General features: G+C 52.2%; 2 protein-coding genes across 4 annotated transcripts; one reads left to right on the forward strand and one right to left on the reverse strand.

Annotated features, from left to right (window-relative positions):
- The first annotated feature begins 116 nt into the window (after positions 1-116).
- Positions 117-9,300, forward strand: ENDOG (endonuclease G). Of its 3 annotated transcripts, none has more exons than XM_075112637.1 (4): positions 117-636; positions 1,150-1,259; positions 1,975-2,281; positions 9,176-9,300. In XM_075112637.1, the coding sequence occupies exons 1-3, from the start codon at positions 148-150 to the stop codon at positions 2,258-2,260; spliced, it is 885 nt and encodes a 294-aa protein (XP_074968738.1). In that variant the 5' UTR covers positions 117-147; the 3' UTR covers positions 2,261-2,281; positions 9,176-9,300. The 3 variants fall into 3 exon arrangements, with proteins under 3 accessions (XP_074968738.1, XP_074968737.1, XP_074968736.1); XM_075112636.1 differs by lacking the exon at positions 9,176-9,300 and adding an exon at positions 2,405-2,707; XM_075112635.1 differs by lacking the exon at positions 9,176-9,300 and having other exon boundaries at positions 118-636; positions 1,975-2,707.
- On the reverse strand, positions 3,104-20,610 carry LOC142065834 (kynurenine--oxoglutarate transaminase 3-like). The gene is made up of 26 exons (XM_075112509.1): positions 20,510-20,610; positions 18,394-18,515; positions 15,966-16,024; positions 14,840-14,990; positions 14,381-14,530; positions 13,928-14,014; positions 13,676-13,804; positions 13,212-13,332; positions 12,463-12,539; positions 12,118-12,207; positions 11,552-11,738; positions 11,254-11,330; positions 10,880-10,966; positions 10,384-10,449; positions 8,746-8,844; positions 8,616-8,658; positions 8,293-8,412; positions 7,644-7,803; positions 6,917-7,006; positions 6,522-6,571; positions 6,151-6,281; positions 5,663-5,735; positions 5,208-5,306; positions 4,402-4,504; positions 3,683-3,830; positions 3,104-3,491 (listed from the first exon to the last, which is right to left on the reverse strand). The coding sequence occupies exons 2-26, from the start codon at positions 18,475-18,477 to the stop codon at positions 3,417-3,419; spliced, it is 2,556 nt and encodes an 851-aa protein (XP_074968610.1). The 5' UTR covers positions 18,478-18,515; positions 20,510-20,610; the 3' UTR covers positions 3,104-3,416.
- Positions 20,611-22,094: the final 1,484 nt, after the last annotated feature.

The raw sequence follows: 22,094 nt of genomic DNA on the forward strand, positions 1-22,094 counted from the left end.
GTCCCGGGAGATGGCGGCGGGGAGCGCCCTCTCGCCCTTAAAGGGGCGACGCTGCCGCCGTGGCGCCCTACGGCAGCGACCGACCGCGCTCCGGGCAGCCGCGGCCCCTTTAAGCGGCGGCCGCTCCCGCGGGCGCAGCGCACGGCCATGCTGCGGGGCCGCTGGCTGCTGCCCGCCGCCTCGCTGGCCCTGGGGGCGGCCCTGGTCGCCCGCCGCCGCCGGGCCGAGGGCGATGGGGCGGAGGGGCTGCTGGCCCGCCTGCCCGTGGTGCCCGCCGTGGCGGCGGCCGGCGCGCCGGTGCTGCCGGGCTCGGGTCGGACCGAGCTGACCAAGTACGGGCTGCCCGGGCTGGCGCAGCTGCGGAGCCGCGAGTCGTACGTGCTGTGCTACGACCCGCGGAGCCGCAGCGCGCTCTGGGTCATCGAGCAGCTCAACCGGGAGACGCTCGGCGGCGCCTCCGACCGCGCCGGCTGCGATTTCCAAGAGGACGACTCGGTCCATCAGTACCACCGCGCCACCAACGCCGACTACCGCGGCAGCGGCTTCGACCGCGGGCACCTGGCCGCCGCCGCCAACCACAAGTGGAGCCAGAAAGCCATGCAGGACACTTTCTACCTCAGCAACGTCGCCCCGCAGGTAGGACGCGACGCGGGTACCGGCTCCACGCAGCCCCCGGGGCGGGCGGAGGGGGGAAGCCGGAGACCTGGGAACGTCTCTGGCGCTTCCCTGTGTTTGTCCCTATGGCGGTTCAGGCAGAGAGGCCCCGAAGTGAGCAAGCTCACTCGGGGGTGCTGTACTGCCTGCTAAAGCGAACAGCAGCGATCCTGCAAATGCGCCCGCCTGCGCGCTCCTTTCAGGCCGTGGGAGACGCCGGTCAGTGCTGCTCGTTGCAGGAGCAAAGTTAAACAGGCGGATCGATGCTTGCAAAAATCATGGTCTGAGGCAAGCGGGCTCTATTCCCGAGTGTGTGACCCAGGACCTTGCCGTACGCAGTGACGAGAGCAGAGGTGACAGGGGAGATCTCTCTGGAAAGTGCCTGGGCCGATGTGAGATGAGTTATAGAAAAGATGGGTGTTATTACTCTGAACAGTGAAGAAATTCCCCAGAGACTGACTTTTGCTGCCTCTGTTGCCCTGGTCGTGTTTCTAGAATCCTCATTTAAACCAGAATGCCTGGAATAACCTTGAGAAGTACAGCAGAAGCTTGGCAAGGAACAACAAGAACGTCTATGTCTGCACAGGACCCCTTTACCTGCCCAGGTAAACACAAGGGCCAAGCTAGGACCGTGCTTGAAAGAAGCATCATGCTGGGAAAGGAAAGCAGGTTGAGGGGGGAGCAGCTGCTCCCAAATGGGAGTGATCTGCTAAAGCCCCATCAGTAGGTAAGCCCAGCTTTACACAGAGGTTCTGCAGAAAGGTACTTTCTTAGGATTAGTTTGTCCATTTCCCATTCAGCTGATTATTTTGTGATTAAAGGTGGATTTCTTCAGCTACAACATAACCAAGTTGCTTTTGTCTGCAGTCTTTAACAATCTCATAGTAGTAGATTACTATATTATTAGATTAACAGATTAGATTGAAGACCCCTTCCCTGCGGAATAAAGCTTCTGCATTTTATTCCACAGACTAGTTCTCCATTTAAGAGCATAACTTTATTTATAAAGATCTTTACCTAGGGCTAAAGAGCAGCTGATCTCATGCTGAGATCTCTTCAGCAGCAGGAAACAGCCTGGAAAGGCTAGTAAAGAGAGATAGCAGGGAAGGGATCTGGGGCGGAGCAGACCCAATACACAGCTCAGCCTCACTATGTCACGTAGCTTCCATTTCAGCAATATTTTTAGAGCCCTACTGCAGAAGTAGGGCTGCTCCCTGCCATGCTGTGGGGTGGGGGCTCACTGCCAGGGGTGGTGGAGGGCTGAGGGGGTGGATGCGGCACCAGACTAGGAGGTGACATGGGATGTTGCTGTTGGTGCAGGATGGAGCCCGATGGGAAGATGTACGTCAAGTACCAGGTGATTGGGAAGAACAACGTTGCTGTCCCCACTCATTTCTTCAAGGTGCTCATCTTGGAAAAGGAGAGTGGGGAGATTGAGTTGCGCTCGTATGTGATGCCCAACAGCCCTGTGGATGAGAAAATCCCCCTGGAACAGTTCCTGGTTCCCATTGAGAGCATTGAGCGAGCCTCAGGGCTCCTCTTTGTCCCAAACATCTTGAAGAGAACAAGTAACTTGAAAGCCATCACAGCTGGAAACAAGCGTTGAACCTCAGCTAAACAAATCCAGGTACCCCCTGGCAAGTGACTGACAGCAGTCACCTGCAGAATAGTTCCCTGTGCAATTTTAAATGTGAGAAATAAGAATCAAACCAATGCTTCTCTTTACCCTTCCCCTTGTTTTGCACAACAGTGAAATGCACACATGTAGTAGGTCTCAGGTCCTGCAGAAGGCTCCTAGGCACTTGACCCCATAGTATGTCTTTAGAATTCGCAGTATGTATGGAATGCACCCCTGTAATTGCTCCCTTTGAGTTGTGTTTGGCTCATTAAGACACAAAGGGAAGTTACTTCTGCTTTTCGCAGAGAAGAATGGGAGCAGGATGGGGGAGCAAGATGGATGCAGTGGGAGAGGTTCCTGCCTTTCTGTGGCCGAAGGATTATATCATTGTTTTCTTTCAGAGGATGGTTTTAGCAGTAAAGCTTTGAACGCTCACAGTATTGGTTCTTATCTGCTCTTACCAAAGCTCTGAACCTCAGCAGGAGGTGGGGGGGCGACAAGGCCAACTTTCCCAGCTGCTTTCCTGTTTGAGCTCACTGTAGGTAGAGGTTCAGGCAGCATAGATGGAGCCAAATTGTAACAAGCTGTTGCTCATGTGCTTTAGTGCTAAGGTCCAGCTGAAGCGACAGCCCTTTCTGCTGTTGGGCAGGATGAAGCCTTGGAGTTGAAGGGGGGCCTGGGGGAGTCAGGCTGAGACAGGAACAGTTTCTTGGCATAGGATTAAGTTCTGCCTGCCTTTAAGTCTGAAGGCTACACTGAGCATGCAGGATCTCTGGACACTGAGTGCCCACCCTCTATACCAAGACACTCACACACAGACTTCAAGGCAGCTGAGGCTCCATGTTGCTTTATTCCCCACCCCAGACATCTGGATTATTGACACCCAGCCTGCTGCTAGGCTTGTTCCAGTGCTGAGAGGCAGCAACCAGCCCTTGGCTGGACTGTGGGGTCAGGAAGGTACAGACTTACTAGTCCCAAAAGCAGCCAGGCGCTTGGTCAAGCAGCGCTGCCAGCTTTAGTCACGCTGTGTCTTGGCCCCACCAGGCTCTTGCTTGGAATGATCTGCCCAGCAACCTGCATTTGAAGAGCCACTTCCTCAAGGCAGCCCTCAGCTGGTGGCAAGGTCAGTGGTTTCTTCCTTCGCTCAGCTGTCACTGGGTGTCTTCACAGCCTCATCGATGTGAGGTCTCAGTGCAGACAGAGAGATCAGCAGTGCTTCCTGGAACAGACCCAGGTGGCACTCATCAGAGAGCAGTGGTTCTGAGTGCCAGGCAAGCCGGCCGCTTTTTGCTGTGGTGTCATCATGGGGAGCGACATGTGGGCCACGTGTCACCGCCAGAGGCAGGAACACAGCACTGCTCTGTGCACACAGGCATTGTGCCCCACCGCACCATTAGCCACCTGCCCTACCTCTGTCCGGATGGTTCTGCTGCCTTGGCTGGGACAGGTGTTCAGGTAAAAGTCAAACAAGACACTTGGGTCGGTGACCTCCAGGTTTGGGTCCACATCTACCCCAGCTTCCAAGCCCTCAAGACCTCCAAATACGACAAGGGCATGCCTAGGGGAGAGCAGAGGGACAGGGTGAGAGGGAAGACTGGATCTTAGCCCCATACCAAGGCAGATGCTACACGATTTACACAGGAGAGCTGCTCATGTGCCTTGAACCTTCAAGTGGCTTAAGAATTGGCTTCACAGAAACAGTTCTCTTAACTTTGTCTGCAAGAAGCAGACTCATTCCTTTTGTTCAGGTATCTGGGTCTGTGTTCAAGCTCCTCTGTGCTGCTGAAGCAGGCAGCTGTGTCCCTTGCTGACAAGACCTGATGCAGCTGCCTCCCTAAGAAAGCCCCACAGCACTTGGCCACTGTGACAGTACCTGCTACCAACTCTAGAGAAACAAGAAAGGAATTGGCCTTGTCCTGGGGTACCTCCCCCAGCTTCTGTCATACAGAGGACTGTGCATTGGTACAAAAGGGAGCAGCAGAGCACAGGAGGGAGCTTCCAGACAAGTTTTGCACTTTTACCTAGGTGTGTTCCTGCCTGGCAGAACACCAAGGCCACAGTGCAGCTCTGCTGCCTGCACCAGGCTTCCCTGGGGACTCTGAGTGGGGCCAAGCAGGTAGGACACAAACCTGAAGGAAGGGAGAGTGGCCTGGTCCACAGAGCTGCCCCGCTCTGAGGTCCCAATAGAGAGGTCATAGCCTTCCTTGAACGGGCACTCTGAAAAGACAGCACCTGGGAAACAAACACAATATGGGGTTATTCATGTGGCACCCTCGCCAATACCGTGTGCCTTCTGGGCAGGCTGAAATACTCCACAGGTGAGTGGTAGCAGCAGCAGAAATTGCTTTTCAGTGCCACTCGCATATCAGGAGACAGAAGAATGATTCCTCTTTGCTACATAATTCCCTTGCTGCAGGAGTCTGGCACCATTCTCAACTGCAGCACTTTTTCCTCAAAATTTAAACAGGTGCCAGGAACCATTCCTTGACTAATGGCTTACAATTTTCCTAGGAGGTCCAATCAACCAGAAGATGGGAAAAGGATTTTGCAGGGCTCTGGGGCTCAAATATCACTGTTGGCTTTGATGTATATGAGCAGGAGGTAGTTATCACGGAAATGGAGATGTACTGGCTGGAGATGGAGAGCACCAACTCTCGTTGTCTGCTGCAATGTGGACATCTGGCACAGCAGTGAGCATAAGTACAGGGCAGAGCACTGGTGAGTGACTGGGGTGATTCATGCCACCAGCTTTAGCCCTTAAATTTCATTGCCACATGGCTGCTAGCTGCACGTGTAAGCTGCCTTTAAGACAAAAGTGATTTCAAAGAAAGAGATGTTGACGCGAGCTGCAGATGTGCAGCCAGTAGGCCTGAAACTGGTGTGGAAGCCCAGGCAGAGACAAGGCAGAGAGCAGAGAACCCCTGCAAATACTTACTCAAGCAGGACGCAAGGCGGACAGTGTAACCCCAGTACAAGCCTGACACTGTCCGAGGGTGGTGTGAGGACACCACGGTGCCTTTCCGCACTTTAGCTTCTGAAAGAGATGCACAGAGATTAACAACCCCTGTAATCTGCTAGATTTGACCAGCCATATATGGCAGTTTCTCCCAGGGTAGGACACCGACTTGGTGTGCAACTAAGAACTGTCCTTCTGACCACGTTCTGGAAAGCATGCAAGTATGGTTGGGCTGTTTATTGTTGGTCAAAGAGCTGATAGTTCTTTCCAGTTAACTAGGGAGGTACAGTAAGGGTGTTTTTAAAATTGTATGTGAAGCGAAGGGAATGTGCAGAGGTGTTGGGTACCTTTAAACATTAGTAATTTGAAGTAATGTGGAAGGACCAACTCCTGCAGGACTGAAGTTTACCCATGCTAATGGAGCAGTGGATTACCTGGCTTCTGGGGTTCCTCCAGGCGCACAGTGACTCGCAGACCGGGGTTCAGCTGTCTGTCAATCTGCACCTCCTGCAGTGACAGTCACCATCAGCGTCAGACATTCTGGAAGCACTGGGGAAGGTGGGGAAGAAGGGAACCCTCTGAGGAGGTGGGGTCTGTTCTGGCCTGGAGCTGGAATAAGGAGCTCTGCGATCAGGGCCTGTGTGGTTCATGCAGTGCAGAGCAGGCTCAGGGTGGTTGGGTCAGCAGTCTAAGACTTATTTTGCTGCACAGAGGTTCAACTCCAACAGTGAGGGGCTGGGATGGGCAGGCCTGCCATGACTTGGGAAGCTATAACCATTAACGGGCCAGAAGAGACAAGACAGCAACAGCCCATGCCAGCCTGCTACGGCTTTCAGAAACTCAGCAGTACCCACCCTGCCTGCTTCAAATCTGCCAGAAAGACAGGGAAAATTGTTTTGGAATCTGTGGGTAACAGACATACCTTCTTCATCCCACAGTTAACAAAAGAGCCTTTGCCTGGCTTAGTTGGCCGGTCCAACACTATGCCTTCTCGGTACTCTGAATCCTCATCCACCCGCATGTGGTGGGGGCTGTCCAGGGGGTTGAGCAGCCCTAGAACAGCACAGAGGAAAGCAACTGCTGAAGAGAGAACACAGACTGTGGGAACACAGCTGTAAGTACAACTGCTCCGCAGCCCCCTCCCTGTCTGATCCAGCCTACCACGGCACAGCACCTCATCAATGCTCTAAAGTGGGGAAAAGTTTTTCAATTCTGGGCATGCCGTGCAAAAAAAGAGCCAGAGCTCAGGAATGGGGAGCGAACAGCCTGGGACAGAGGCAACAAAATCATTACCTGCAAACTGCAGATCCTCATGTTTTGGAAAAAAGGATTTCCTCAAGTACCTGTTATCAGAGAGAAGGTTCAAATGTGAAAACAGTTGTTTCTAAGAAATCCAACTCTCAGTTCTAGCCCTGTTTGACTCAAAGGAGTCAAGTACAGAGAAGAGCATGTTCTGCTCCCTCAAGCCCCTGATCTACCACTAACATACTATGCAGGTTGTATCCTGCATTCACTGCTCTTCTTTTAAACTCCTGAACCAGACATGTGAAACAATTAGATCCTGTGTTCCTGCATAATTATGTGACACAAACAGAATTTGCCTCCTGCTCCCATAGCCTCTAGCATGATACCCTTGAAAGTCAGTTCTGATGCAAATCTGATGCACCGTCTGACCATGGTGGACTTACTGAGGGCACTCCAAGTACTGCAGGATCCGAGCCAGCTGCACACAAGCCTTGCCTCTCCTCCCAATTCCTTCAAAGTCCCCCTCCACAGTCCTGAAAGAGAACAGCCTGTGAAGTCAGCATGAGACAGTACAGCCCCACATGGCCAGGTCTCCAGAATACCAAGCCTTGCTCCTTAATCTGAAAATAGCAGCACCCTCCACCCATAAGAAATAGAAAGGCCACCTTATAAAAAGGCTACTCCAGAGGCAGAGAATGTTAACGAACCATATTTGAAACTCTCTGTAAGCCAATTATATCTCAGTTTTGCTTTTGTATTGACACAACCTGGCACTGGGATACTACTGAGCTGGATGCTACAGGATTGATGGCTTGGCCAGTTAACACAGATGCAGGTCCAGGCTGAAAAGCTGAAAGACAGGAATTTGTCTTCCGTAAGGATATAGGCATGCCCTGTCCCTCCGCAGCAAGATTTAAGAGTACAGGAGAACCTGTACCTCCTGGTGCTTTGTCATCCCCATGCTGGGATAAGTGGTCCTAGTTGCCAAGACAGTCAAGTCAACATCTTTGCCCAATGGTATAGGGGCCCTCTAATCCTGGCATTTGAGAGAGGCTCAAATGTTTGCTTGAGGTACCCACAGTTTTTTCCTGGTCTTAGCTTAATAAGAGGTTGAAGAAATACAAAGCAGAGAAGAAACTCCTCCTGCAGAACAAGGTGGCTCCTTCTTACTTTACATCTTCTCCATCCTCGTCAAACACTATGATCTCATCCACACAGAAGATGGTACAGGCCCGGGCAATCTGTCCAGCAAGGTACGTCCGCAGCTCCAGCGACTGAGCATTGTTCAAGATAGAGCCTGGCAGGGCTACACTCAGCGTGTAGTGACGCCCTGGGGAACAGAGTGCCATCATTAAGGTTGGAAAAGACCTCTAGGATCAAGTCCAACTGTCAATCCAACACCCCCAGGCCTCCTAAACCATGTCCCCAAGTGCCATGTCTACACATTTTTTTATCACCTCCAGGGATGGTGACTCCACCACCTCTCTGGGCAGCCTGTGCCAGTGCTCAGAAGAGACCCACAGTGTGACAGCTGATGTACAGCATTTTATATACTACTTCAACTACAGATGTGGCAGAGGGGAATAAAGCAACCTCAATTTCTTAGATTTTAAGCACAGGTTTTCTCTTAATGAAGGTTTCTTGTGCAGTGCTTGCTGCATCGTGTTCATGCTGGTTTATGCATGTGGATTGGCCTATATTGGATCTATCAAGCTGAGCATCACTTTTTCTATCAATATGTAAAACTGACTGACTTTAATGACCAAGTTCTCCCAGCTCTCTCAGCCCAGGCCTCCCCACCGGCTCACAGCAGCATCACCTTTGTCTTCCTTCTGCTCCTCCTGCTTCTCGGCTTGTTTTTCTGCCAGCTCCCGCATCCGCTGTTTCTCTAGTTTCTTCAGGAGCTTTATTTCCTTCCATTTTTTCTTCTCCGCTTTCCCTGGAATGGAGAACAGCACCTGGCTTCAAACCGCGAGCGCCCAGAGCGGGGCGGCACGGCCCCAGGGCCACTGTGAGGGCCGCGCCGGGGCACCGAGCGCTCGGGGGGGGCCCTCCCGGCCCCAGGGCCCCGCCGGGCACCCCCGCGGCTGCGGCCCGCTTCGCCGGCCTATCCCCAGCCCCCTGGGGGGGGCCCGGGCTTACTCTCCTGCTTCCAGCGCCGCCAGTCCACCTTCCTCTCCTCAACCTGCGGGAGAACAGCGACCGTTACCGCCGGGCTCCCCTCAGGGGCCACCCCCGGTAACGGCGGGCGCCGCTGCCACCCGCGCCCCACCTGCACCCGCTTGGCCGCGCCGCCGTCCGCCATTTTCCGCCCGCGCGCCCCGGCCACGCCCACCCCGCGGTCGTGATTGGCCGGAGGGCGCCGGTGCCCGCCCGCGGTGGGGAGGTGGCCGGCGTCACGTGAGCCAATGGCCAGGCAGGGCAGTGTTTAAGTCGCCTGCGCGGGCAGTCAAGCTAAGCAGGGACTGCTTCGTTCTGCGGGAGAATGGGTGACCTACAGGACGCCATGGGAGGGTGCGTCCGCATGTGGGTGTCTTTGCACAAGCACTGCCTGTGTGTTGGAGGATGGATGGGGGGAGGGAAGATGCATCCTGCGCCTTGCAGGGTGTGTTATGGCCCAGAGCAAGAGCCTGCACACGTGGGGATGTTGCAATTAATCTTCATGTTAATAATCTAATTGCATGGTGGTTCATCTGTTTCAGTGATTGCAGCTCTCCCAGCATTTGACACATGTGTGGGTGCAAAAGGACCTTCCACAGCACCCTTGCCTGCCCAGTCTTCACAGGCAGGTGAGACTGGGTGCAGCTTCTGTGGATGAAGGCAGGAGGTAGGTGTTTGCCTCGCTCCTGCGGGTCAGTGCAGCTCTGTCTCCGCAGGTATCGGTACCGCCAGCTGCAGCCCAACACAGAAAACCTGCAGAGCCGCTACCCACCAGCCTGGGTGGGACCAACAGCCACCACTGCGGGACGCAATGCAGATGTTGCATAGGTGACTCCAGAGAGCTGCGTCAGCCCTATAACCATTACAGAGACATTTACTCTTCAATAATTGTAGTAATTTCACTTTAATAATTTAACCGCCACAAATAGTTATCTCACAGTCTGGTGCACATAACTCCTGCGTGATTGATGATGCTGTTTCACATTGTTATCCAGGTTGAAATCAAGAATGATGCAAGAATTACCTTTCAAAATGCTGCTTATGTTACCCCACCACCTACCAGCGGGGCGGGTGGGAGGCTGCGGGGGCCACCAGCAGCAGGGGCAGCCTGAGGCCGCTGTGCCTTTGCTCCCTGGCTGCTGCATGTGTGTGTCAAAGGCCTAAAGGTTTTGCTTTGCAGCCTGGGCAATGCTGCCAAGCCCTGACAAAGTACCAGGGATGGTTTGGCAATAGCCAGGCTATTTATGAAATCCTATTTCTTGGGGGAAGCCAGTTACCGATTCTGCAGCCACCTTCCCCAGAGATGTGTGGGAAAAAAATAATGGGAAAATCGTTAATTATGGGAAAAAGCATTTCACTGGGTTTATAATTTTCAGGATCATAGGAATCAACCTACTGATGGGTGGTGATACTGTACCGTGGGAACGTAGGTGCTGGCGGAAATGCTGACCTGTGCCCTGGGGTAATTGAATGAGGATGTAGAACAAGACAAGTCACAGTAACCCCCCGGCATAGCCCTAAAGGTGGGTCCTGAAACACCTTTTCAGAATCTGGTGGTGGAAAAGATCTTGCTGGATGCATCCCAGAACTGATTATCAAAGTCTTTAAACATAAGAGGAAGAAACGTCGAATACTGATAGAAAATGTGGTTGAAAGCAACGAAGTGTGCAGCCAAGCAAAGCAAGTGGAAGAAGAGCAGTCATGGCAGATGAACACCAAGGAGAGCCTGGTTGTCGCTGCAGTGTGCTCAGAGACTAGTTTTTTCCTGTTTCCATTTTTGCAATATGTCGTTTGCTGCCTTCAGTGTGGCTTCCTCCTAAACAAATACCTCAGGTTAGGTCAGTGGCTTCCAGCTGAATCCCCTTTTCCTTCATTGCAGTCATCATTCATATAAAAATCTCATTTTGGAACATTGCAAATACCCTGTGTTCAGTGTGACACGGGCACAGCGATCTCTGGGGCAGACAGAGCCACTGGGCAGCTAAATGTAATGTACACCCAGAAGATACTTTGCCTCGACCAAGAAATGTGGGATGCTGGTGGGGCAAAGCTGAGGATGGCACCACCACACCTCCCATCCCTGGCTCCACTTGCATGTCCGCAGGAGGGAGTTGGACCAGCCATGATGCCATGCTCAGGTGGTAATGCCCAAGGTGCTCTGCATTTCTTCTTGGCATCTGTCTCATTAAACCAGCCCTGATTATTACTCCTAACCCTGCCTTCCTTTGTGCTACCACATATCTCACCTTTGCGAAGCAGAACCGGATGAAATGGTCGTAGTTGTTCTTGTGAGCTCCACAGTAGAAAGCAGAGAGTGGGATGGCAGCAAGTCCCTGGGAAGGGGAAACACGTGGAGCTGAGGTCACTCTTTCTGGGCTGGCATGAAGCCATCTACTTATTGCTCACAAGTCTCACGGATGGGCTTGTAGATGCACTTGGTGCCCTGCCTGCTCAGGCTGCCAGAGTAGAGGCCAACTGCTGGCAGACACCCCAGGCACCCCCGGGATGAGCTGCCGGACCTGGCAGTGGTGTTATGCTTCTGGCTCCCGTGAGCGCAGCCAGTGGGGAGGGCACAAACCTTCCCGGGGCAAATGCAGCAGAAAGAGCCAAATGCATTTACCTTGTTCTTGACCATCCACTTTGCAAATCTGGAGTCATAGGGCTCATCTGAGTCAGGAACATCAGGGACATCAGATTCTGCAGGAGAAACACAGCAGTGCAGAGGTGGGGGCTGCTGCTGTGTGCCTCAGCCAATTCCCAAACCCACAGTCTGTGGGAGCTTGGATGGGAAACCCGCTATTGTCCGTCCCTGCTTTGCTGGTGGTTTATGCAGGTTCCTGTCCCTGCTAGTGGTAGCACTCCAAGCTGGCCCCCCATAGTCGGCCCTGCCTGAGCAAAACCACAGCTGTGTGACTCACTGAACTTGGAGATGTCTGCCACCAAGAAGTAGGTGCCCTCAGGGATGATGGGTTTCATGCCCACAGCATCCAGGCTCTGGACCAGCCAGTCTCTCTTCTGCTGCAGCTTGTTGGGCAGTTGGACAAAATAGCTTTCTGGTTTCCCATAGAGCTCGAGCTCCCTCTGGAAACCCTGAGCCACAGCCTCCTGTGATGAGAGAGGAATCCGGTGAGAAGATGATTACGGCTTGCTTGAGAGCCAGTGTCTTTGCTCTGATGCAATTCACAGGTGATTAGGGAGCAGGGGGTGATTTCTCATTGCACCAAGCCAAGCTCTCTGCCTTCAGCCCCTCCAAATGGACCCTTGGATTTGTGAATGCAAAATACGGAATATGCCCCAGGCAGGCTGGACTTTCCCCTTCCTCCCAGGCACAGGGTGACTGCAGGGAGAGAGGAAGGAGCCTCTCCAGGGCACCACACATCACCCTGTCTGTGTCTTTCAGGTCAGCCATTGCCAGAAGGACCTTCTCTCACCACTGCTTTGGTGCGTTGGAAATTGTAGGGGCAGCCGCAGGGAGCCACCTTACCTGGGCAACTGTGGCGCAGTGGTACACTGAGTTTTGGTGCACGGTACGGAGGTGCTGCAGCAGCTGGTTGGGTCCCACGGTCCAGCCGACCTGTGGCCAGGAAAGGAGGAGGAAGGTGGTAAGTCTCTGGGTACCTGCTCGGGCTCCCCTTTATTTGCCTGTGCTGGCTTCATTCTATTTTCCAGACAGGCCTATTGTAAAGCAGCTTTGGTATTTTCAGACCTGACTCAAAGCTGAGTATCTGGCAGCAGTGTCCCCAGTGCTGTGCTGTGGCAATGGGACTCACGCCCTGGAACAAAGGGTTGGGGATGGGGTGACAACAAGGTGCCCCACAGGGGAATTCACCTTCCATCCAGTGGCACTGAAGGTTTTCCCAGCACTCCCGATGATCACCGTGCGGTCCCACATCCCTTGCAAGCTGGCTGGCAACAAAACAAGAGACGCAGTGATGGCAAAGCTTAGCGTGCTCGCTTTGGGCTGCATTAATAACGTGGTGGGAGCTCTTTGCCCACCATAACCCATGGTGGCCTCTTGTGTTCACAGCATGTCCTTCACTTGGATGAGCCTCAAAGCACATCCCAAGCAGGCAGCCAGGTTTCTCAAGAGCATCTCTCTGTAATTAAGTGTTTTGCTACGCATGTACCCAGCTGCAGGGGTTCCCAGAGGTGCCGAGCACCACCACCCTGCAGCAAGGTGATTGCTTGTTACTGCAACAGGAAGAACAGGTCTCTGAAATCATGTTGAAATGGATGTCCCAAAATTATAGACACCAGAAAACTGTGGTTTTACCACATGTGGGAAAAAGGTAGTTTCTCTGGAGTCAAAGGGCTCTTTGCTCTGGATCTCGCGCTGTGAAACCAACACTCTGTTTCCTCTGCCTGGCTCTGGAATTTGGGGCTCCAGTTTAAGACCTGGTTTGGAGGCTGAGACTGAAGTGCAGCAAAATACCTCTAATGGGGATACATGCCTGGTAGACCTGTGCATGCAAGCAGCCCATGTCATAGCCAGGGGACCCCAGTTGAATCACCAGTTCCCTCCCTGAAAATGCTGTACCCAGAGAAGACACCCAAGCTCAGCCAAACCATTCTCCATACCGATGCGGATGTGCTGCTTCCTGTCGTAGACCAGCCACTCGTACACTTCATCGCTGATGCACAGGATGTCATGCTTCACGCACAGGTCTGCAATGAGCTCCAACTCCTCTCGGCTGAATACCTGTGGCAGGCAGGGAGTGGAGCAGAGTTGCAGCAGGAGCATTTCTGAGGCTCCTGCCTCTCCCTGCCACTGTGCAAAGGCAGCATGCCCTGTCTGTACCATCTCCCAAGCCACAGTGGGCAGCAGCTGGCTGCAATGGTCTAACAGGGCAAAGCCACTGCTGGCACAAAAGACCAGGCTTAAAAACACCAAAAGAGTGTGTCCAGAGTGCAGTGCTGCCACAACACCCATTTCCCTTATGTGCAAGGAAGGTCAAGTCACTGCTACACTGCAAATGTGGCTGGGAGAGCTGTAGCACTCCAGCTACTTTCAGGGCCAGCCACAGCAAAGCCAGAGGCGTTACCTTGCCCAGAGGGTTGTTGGGTGAGTTCAGGACGATGGCTTTTGTCCGTTCACTGAATTTAGAAGCCAGTTCAGCTGGGTCCAGCTGCCAGTCTGCACTAGACATCAACTTTCCATCTTTAGGAGCTTTCTAGAGAGAACAGAGGGGAATCTTGGCTTGCTTTGTTACCTCTGCACTTTGCTTACCACTCACCTCTTCGCTCACTTTGCTACGACTCTTCCCTCGTCACCAGCTTTGCTCCGACCCACTCACCGGTCTCAACGGGACAAACACAGGCATCCCACCAGCCATTTTCACCATTGGCTCATAGCAGTCAAAGAAGGGCTCAATGATTATCACCTGGAAGAAAGGGACATGTCAACACCCTCCTGGTCCTGCTCAGACCTTCCCTGATGGTTGCAGAAAGCAATGGGAGGGACGGGAAATTTTAATCCCTGAATTATTGTAGTGGAGAACATGCATTGCCAGTGAGCAGTGTCAGGGAAGAACAGCATCATTCAGGGCAAAGGGTTTTTGGCTTATGCTGAAATGAGACACTGCCCTGCAGCAGAGAGGTTTTTTCCTTTGGAAGCTCAAATATTGGATAAGGGGATAAAACCTTTCTGCTTTACAAAAGCATGTAAACCTACTCCTGGCAGACCCACAGCCAGGAAGGGCTCTCCTGGGGGTAGGCTGCCTGTGCAACAAGCCCAAATCTTGGGTTACCTCATCGCCTTCATCAATGAAAGCCTGGAAGCAGCAGAAAAGGGCCTGGTACGCTCCCACAGTCACCATCACATTGGTCATTGGATCCAGGTCTCGTCCAAGCAGCTTGCCAAAAAACTGGGCTAGGATCTTCACCAGAGGTGGGTGGCCCTGTGGGGTGAGAGGAGGGGTGGGATTTGGGTTGCAGAAACCTCCTAAAACACGGATGAGCCCTTGGAAGGTGCCTGGGCAGCCAAGCACCCTGTGACCGAGAGTGCGGGGCATCTTCCAGCTTGGCTGCTCCAAATGCCCTGGTAAAGCAGGGTGTTACAGCCCTGGGTGTGGGGGCCCTGGGCTGAGGCTGGATGCGTGTTTTGCCTCATGGTTTGCCCTGTTTATTGCTGCCTGATGAGCCCTGAAGCAGCCAAGGCTAATGGAGAGTGAGGGGGTATTGCTGAGGAGGGGGTTCTGTCCACGCACAAAGGCACGGGTGTACTGGTGCAGCATGTGGTTCTCCCTGCTGAGAGCTCTCGCAAATGCCTCCTTCAGAAAGTCCGGTGGGGAAAAGTCAGGGAAGCCCTGGCCCAGGTTCACTGTGGAGTAGGTGGCAGCCAGTTTTACAAACTCCACCCTGGAGAGAAGAAAGGAAGAGAAAGACAAGCAGTTACAGAGGGTCTGGGCAGCACTCTGGCACCAGCTCTGCTTGCCAGCATCCGTTTGGAAGTGAGTGAGGTTGATGTCCCTCCTGCAGAGCCACCCGTTGCTCACAGATGGACAGGACCAAGCACAGGTTATTTCAGACACATTTCAATTAAAGCAAGGACGAGCCACAACTCTACTCAGGGGTGGTTTTAATTTGTTCTTGAAGGAAGCAGCCATTGTGTTGTCTGGGTGTGTGGTTGCACCTGAAGCCACGCACCACTTCTGATCGGACCAGACTGAGCAGGAGAGGTCTCAGAGGTTTTACAGCGCATACCTGTTCTGCAAAATTTAGCAACTAGACACTGTGAAGGCCTCATCAGAGGAAAAGGCAGGCTGAACTCAGTGCTTGTATCACCCAAGAGTCGGCTCATCGTCAGTTTGTAGCTTGAAACCAGGCCAGCAGAGCTCTGGGGAAAGCCTATTTAAATATATTCTTCAAGCATGTAGTTTTCCCAATGCCATACTGTGCCTGGCAGGCTGGGAAAGGCATCTGCAGCATCCCTTGGCCTGCCTCTCTGTTTGCAGTGCCCTAGGGTGGCCTTGAAGCAGGTGCCAGGCTGCAGCCAGTGTGCTGCAGCCACTTGGCTTAGATTTGGGTGCTGCTGGGATCAAATGTGTGGATGGGTCGAATGGAGTGCAATGCACTAGAAAGGTGCTTCGGCCTGCCTTCCCGCAGGATGCTGTGGGACACCTGATATGGCATCAAGTGTGACCGCAGGTACAGAACTGAGCCAGAGTGAAGTCCCCCAGGACAAACTTGCCCTGATGTGGTTCCTGAACAAAAATGCAAAGCAGCCCAGGGAGACTGCTGCTCTGTGCTGTGGGCTGCAGTGGTTTCAGTCTGGTGTTAGGCTGCTTAAACCACATCTACCACCAAGATAAACCAAATATTCTCTTAACTCACCATACATTCTTATCTATTCCCTCCAGCCTCCGAGCTTGCACTGGCCTTAACATTTTTGCCTGCAAAGAGAGAGAAAAAAAGTGAGTTTGAAGCTTTTACTAATGGCAACGGGACCACACGCAAAGGAAACGTGGCCTCCCCAGGTGTGTTTTTCTCAATAGAAGGTGTGCCTTTTAATATTGCTTCATGGATTGTTGCTGACCAATGTCAGAGCAGTAACGCTGTTGCAGTGGTTTCTGGAAAAAGCTTCACACACTTTTTATGAAAGATCAAACAGACAAGAGCTGGCAGAGGAGGATGTTTCATTTACAAGTTTCAACAAGAATTGAGAAAACAGATGAACAAAGGCAGTGTGTGTACGCTCACTGGGGAACTGGCAATGCCTTAAACCTCATTTTCAGTTGGAATAAATCATGGGGTCAAACGAGCTCAGCCAAGCTGTAATAGCCAGGCCAATGACCCTCAACCTCAGGTTTTTGCCTTCCATAGCCTCTCTTGTCCTCTACTGGAAAGATCTTATTTTCTACAGGCCACAAAATATCCCCTTTTCCTAGGAGAAAAAGCTTTTTTTATTCCACACTGCTCTAAGGAGTAGCAGAAGTAGTATTTGCTGCTTTGTCCTGTGGAAGGCCTTGGTGAAAGGAGTAGCTTCAGATCCTAAACAACATGTTGGTTTCTGCACCTCAAGTTCGTGGCAAAACCAGGCAGCAGCTGGGTACAGCCAAGAGGGGAGCACAGCACACAGGTAAGTCTGATGTACAGAGACACCAAGGTACCATTCGCCTGAGTGATATGTAATTCCTACATGCATCATGGCTAGGGGTGGTGGGAAGGACAGTAGGAAATATTGAGAGCAAAATCCTCCTTCCAGTCAGATAAGCACAGTGGGAGAAAGTCAGATGTGCTTGATGGGAATTTATCATGAGGACAACGAAAAGCAGCAGAGGCAGAATAACTCAACAGTGTAGGGAAAAGGTAACCCGATAGTGAAGGGATTGGAAACCAGAGACAAATGGTGCTCAATGCACCAAGAAAAGCCAATGCGGGGACATGAGGAGGGTGTGTCTGAAGCAATGAGCCAAGAGAACTGTTGTCACCATGGCAAATAAATTACATTTGAACAGGGACAAGGAGGTCATGTGCAAACAGCTGAGATGTGAGATGCAGAGCCAGGATGTGAGGGGACAGGGTGGTCTGTGTGCTGCTGTGCCAGGATGGTGGTGGGGATACCGCTTCAGCTCCCCTCCCCAGGCTCAGCTGAAGTGGTAACTCCCCACTTACCTGCTCACCTCTGCTCTTGCCAGAGGGCTGCACCAGAATTTGAAAAGTGCCCCAATGTTATTTTGTGTTGAGGTCTTCGGATTTTTATACAGCTTCAGCCCTCGTTAGGGATCTTTGCAAATAACTTGCTGAGGAGCCCTGTGTTTCAGAAGGCACTGGATGGACTCTGAGCTCCCTCATGGTGCCAGGCAGGTAGCCAAGGGCGAGCAGAAGTCGCTGCCTCCTCCAGTTCCCTGCTTTGCTGTTTCTGCACAAGCTCATGGATATTACAGTCAGCAAGATCCAGTCCCTGAACTGATTTTGGTGGGAGAAGGATTCGTGGCTTGGGAAGTAAAAGATAGCTGGAAGTGAAATATTAACGTCTCCAGTGCTGTTCTCTTGCAGTGGGGCTGCCATTGGCCACTGTCCAGAGAATTTAACATCTCAAGTGTGATGGGGGTCAGTGGGAAGGAGGTGCTTTAAGCCTAGAAATTTCCAGTTCTGAGGAGAGGCCTTGTCTCCTCCAGCCCTTTCAGAAAGGAAAATGACAACTACATTCTTCTTTTGATGTCCTCCCCATCCCATCCCCAGCCTGCATGATGCTGTGTGATGGGTGGCTGCCCATCAGGCTGGCGAGCAACACAGGCTTGGGGCCATGCAGCCCCCAAGTCTGTTCCAGCCTGTTCTGCTCCCTAAACCAAACGACGTGTTTCTCCAGTTGCAATTTGCCTGGCAGTCAGACAGGATATTTGAGTGCAAATGGAGAAGACTTACTGGCCACAGCCTTCAACCACTGACACCCTGCTGCACATGATTTCCTTGCTCTGCATGTTTATATCTCCAAGAGGGATGCTGATATTTCCCAAGTACTTTGCGACCCAAGAGGCTTTAGTACAAGAGACCACCAGGCGAGGCAACCCCACAAACAATGAGGTTTCTTATGTATGAAGAATATTCGCTTGCTTATGAGATGTTCCCTTTAAACAGGCTACCTGGAAATAAGCAGGTACAGAGGAGATTGCACCAGTGTAGCTTTTCCTGGTGTGCCCTATCTGCCATCGCTGCCAAGGCTAGCTCCTGGGCAGTGAGGTCCCCCAGGCTGCACACCACTGCAGCCTGAGCCAGGGACCAGCCTGCTGGCCAGACAGTCATGCTGGGCATTCAATACCTCGCTGGAGTATGAGCTATATCCAGCACTGCTCTTCCTCTCCAGCAAGAAGTGACGCAGAGACGGTCCTGCTCTTCTGAGCATGCCACGGCTCCTGCTGTCTCACGCCTACGGGCACGGACCTGCATTTCCCCCGGACACAAAGCAGAGGGGTGAGACAATCGCTCCACGGCTGCAGGAATAAAGCAAACGCTCCATGTTCCTGGGAACGAGGCAAGTCCAGACCCAAAGCTGTGGTTATCCTGCCACAGAAAGGAAAAGGGGGAACGAGCTGCTTTGGGTGTTGTCGCTGCAACGTCAAACAGCCCTGGGACTGTACTTTGTGCCCATGACACACACAAAGTCAGTATCACAAGGGCAACTATGACTTCTGCCTCCTCTCCCCAGTTCCAGGCTCCCCCCACTTTCCTCTGCACTGGGGGGAGCGGTACAGACACCAGTAAGAGGACATCCTCTGGGAATTCAGCGTTCAACATCAGCTTCCCATCCAGTTTTCTTGATTCCAGGTATCTCTTGCCTCTGCTTTTCCTCCCCTGCAGCACCTCCACCTTCCTCACTGGTGGGGCTGTGCCTTAGCAGGGTCTGTTTAAACACCCCGGCCTCTTGAGGTGGGCAAGTGAAACAAGGGGCCTTAGGGATGTACGTTGGGCGAACCTACTCCGCGCAAACCCATCTCTTCCTCTTCCTTCACGTTCTTAAAGTTACAAACAACAAAAAAAAATCAAAGCAAGAGCGCTGCTATTTTTGAGAATCTCTGGCCTGTCAGCTGCTGCAACTCCAGGGTGTTTAGTCACAAGTTTTATTCTGATTAAAAGATGTCAGCTTCCACCTCCAAAGTGATTTTGGTGTTTACCTTTCCATCAGGGCCCCAAAGAAATTAATTTCTGTGCCTGATGCAGCCTGTTCCTTCACCTCAGGTCCCCTCAACTATTTTACAGCATTGCTTAAACATGCAGTATTTAAGCTAAAATAAGTTTATGTTTTGTTAGGTAATTGAGATAAAAGCAGTGAGTCTGGAGGATGCGTCCACCTTTATTTTGACCAGCCATGGATTAATTTACTTAGCTGCTAAAAAGTGAATTAAAAAAGGTTTGAAGCTGGTCAGCCCACAGGTAAGTTCTCAGTACTGCTAGGAGCACCTTCCATCCTTACATGCGGGATGTGAATCCCCACAGTTTCCATTTTGTGTTATTTTTTTGTGTTTGCACTAAAGTGCAAAGCAACTGCCAGCTAGGACCAGTGGGGTTTTACGCCGCTTTGCCCAGGTGGGAAAAACCAGCACAATTTATGAAAAAACGGGAAGCTACAGCATAATATTGCTCAGAACTGCAAATTACACACCTTGTCCCTGTGTATGGGATGGCTGCATGTCAGGGACGGGCACTGAGATGTGGGGGGACACTGCTTTGGGATGCAAAGCAAATGAGTGCTGGAACGAGGGGACTAACCCTGCAGGTGACAAAATAGAAGTGTGGCAGTAAAAAGAGCTTAAACAGATTACAGAAAACTACAGAGCTAGTGCAAGAGCTGTGCACGCTGCTCCTGCAAAAGAGCTAGAGGCAGCATCAGGGTCAGGGTGCGGCTCCCAGTGAGAGCAGCCGACCAGAGCTAGGGCAGAGAGCTCTGCCTCACCTCCCCAGCCCTGGACAACGTTTTGGAGCGGGGTCAGCCACCAGAGAGTCAAAAAGCCTGGGAAAGGTTCAGGGAGCTTCTCACCTGGTTGAGCATTTCAGGCTGTGCTCTCTGCGAGGGAGCCGGGTCACGTCTTGCCCTGGCAGGGTGCACAGGACCAAGCTCACTAAGGGTTTCAGAGGTGACAGCTGAAAGGTCACTGCGGGAAGCAGTCTCTAACCACCTCCTGCCCTCCAGCCTGTGGGCACCAACCATCGCCTCTGCCCCGGTGCTCCCCAAGCACCTCCACAGTGCTGGCCAGCCTGGCTGCTCGCAGGACCACCCAAAAGGCTTTGGGGACAAGGGTCCCCCTGAATCCATCATAACATGGGGTGCAACACCACTGTGGGAGCATGGGTGAATGTAGCACCAACAGCCAGGAAGCGCACGCACGTAGGCGCAAGGCAGCTCCCGGAAGGGATGGTGGGGAGTAAACACGACTTACATGAAGCTGGGCCACGCTGCCTTATGCTGAGAAAGTCTGGCACAACTGCCCAGGCTGCATTTGCACACATGCCGTCCCAAGCGTGTCCCTGAAATACTTCATCTGCAGCTGGAACTTCCTGGGAGGAGTCAGAGAGGCTGCAAGAAGGCAGGAGTCGAGCTACAACAGTCTGATGGGAAGAATCGTACCGGGCAATGGAAGATCCCAGATTGCTCTCTAAAGCACCAGGGTGAGGGAGGAGAGGGCTTTTGGGAGCAAGTCCCTTCCTCCTGGAGGCTTGGAGCCAGAGCTGCCAGAGGATTTTGGCTGACTGGGAAAATATCCCAGCATGTTGTTCAGATGGAAGCTCGTACTGGCATAATTATAGCAGGATAGTTTTTGTGGTATGACTATAATAACTTTGGCATGGCAATGGCAGGAAATTTCCTGCTGAGTGAAGCCTTCAGTCATTCTGAAAAATTAATTTTTAAATCAGTCAGGCACTCTCAGAAATTTCACCCTGCAGGCTTGATATTGTTAGAGAAGAGGCTGGATTACAGGTACAGGAGGTGAAGGCGTCAGGGTTAGGTTCATCAGAGGATAATGACCTACCATCACAACACAGCCTAAAGCAGGATCCTGCAGCATCATCCAACCCCTGGGCTGTGGATGGGCAGGGAAACAGCAACCTCAGGGGGGGTTTCAGTGCGTGGATGCAGGAGCTGAACTCACCATCACTCGTTTGAGAGGTGACAATTGCTCAAGGGAGGCATAGAGAGCAAATTGGCCTCTCTCAGCTTCCCTCTTCTTTTTGTGACAAGGCTTTACATGCACTGATGAATCAGGTCATGTAGCTCCCTTGAGTGAGTAATTACTGCCTCCCTTTTACAGTAGGAAAAAGTGAGCCACAGGGAAAGGAAACAGCTGACGTCCACTGTGCCAAAGGTTTCCAAATCCTATCCCAATGTCCGGCCACTGGGCTCACAGCATCCCCGCCATGACTAAGTGAGAGGGAATGTCAGTGCAGGCAGAGGCAAACTCTTTGTTTTCTAAACTTCTGTTTAACTCAAACACTGATACAAACAGATGGAAGGAAAACTTGTGTTTGCTTCCGTAAGAATGTACACAGCACATCCTGAGCCATCTAATAGCTCAATACCATTTTCTCCTCTCCCTCCTGCTGCCCTCACTATGCTTTCTTTGCCCCCTGCTCTGCCAGGTTTGTACCTTCCCTGGTTGTTGTTTGTCCCTGAGTTGAGCTCACTTGATGAGCTAAATTAACAAAAAGCCAAACTGTGAGAAAAGTGGACAGTTTTCTGTAAGGTCTGTGAGTTGAACTGACTCAGGGCAGGGTGGGTGTGAATGCTAAAGGCACTGCAAGGAAATAGAGATCTGGGTAGGGACCAGAGCAGAGAGGAGTGGGGAGAAGAAGGGATGGACAAGAGCATAAGCCCCCACCTTCTTTGGCAGGATTTGGCATTTATATTTGTTCAACAGTAACATGTAACTTCACCTTGATGTCCTCTTGAAATTCAGCAGAAATTGGTGTATAATATGCAGGCAGAGAGTGAGGAAAAGGACGCTATCTGACCTTCCTGGAGTTTGT

Source organism: Phalacrocorax aristotelis, chromosome 17 (assembly GCF_949628215.1).
Source record: "Phalacrocorax aristotelis chromosome 17, bGulAri2.1, whole genome shotgun sequence".
NCBI classification, from domain to species: Eukaryota; Metazoa; Chordata; class Aves; order Suliformes; family Phalacrocoracidae; genus Phalacrocorax; species Phalacrocorax aristotelis.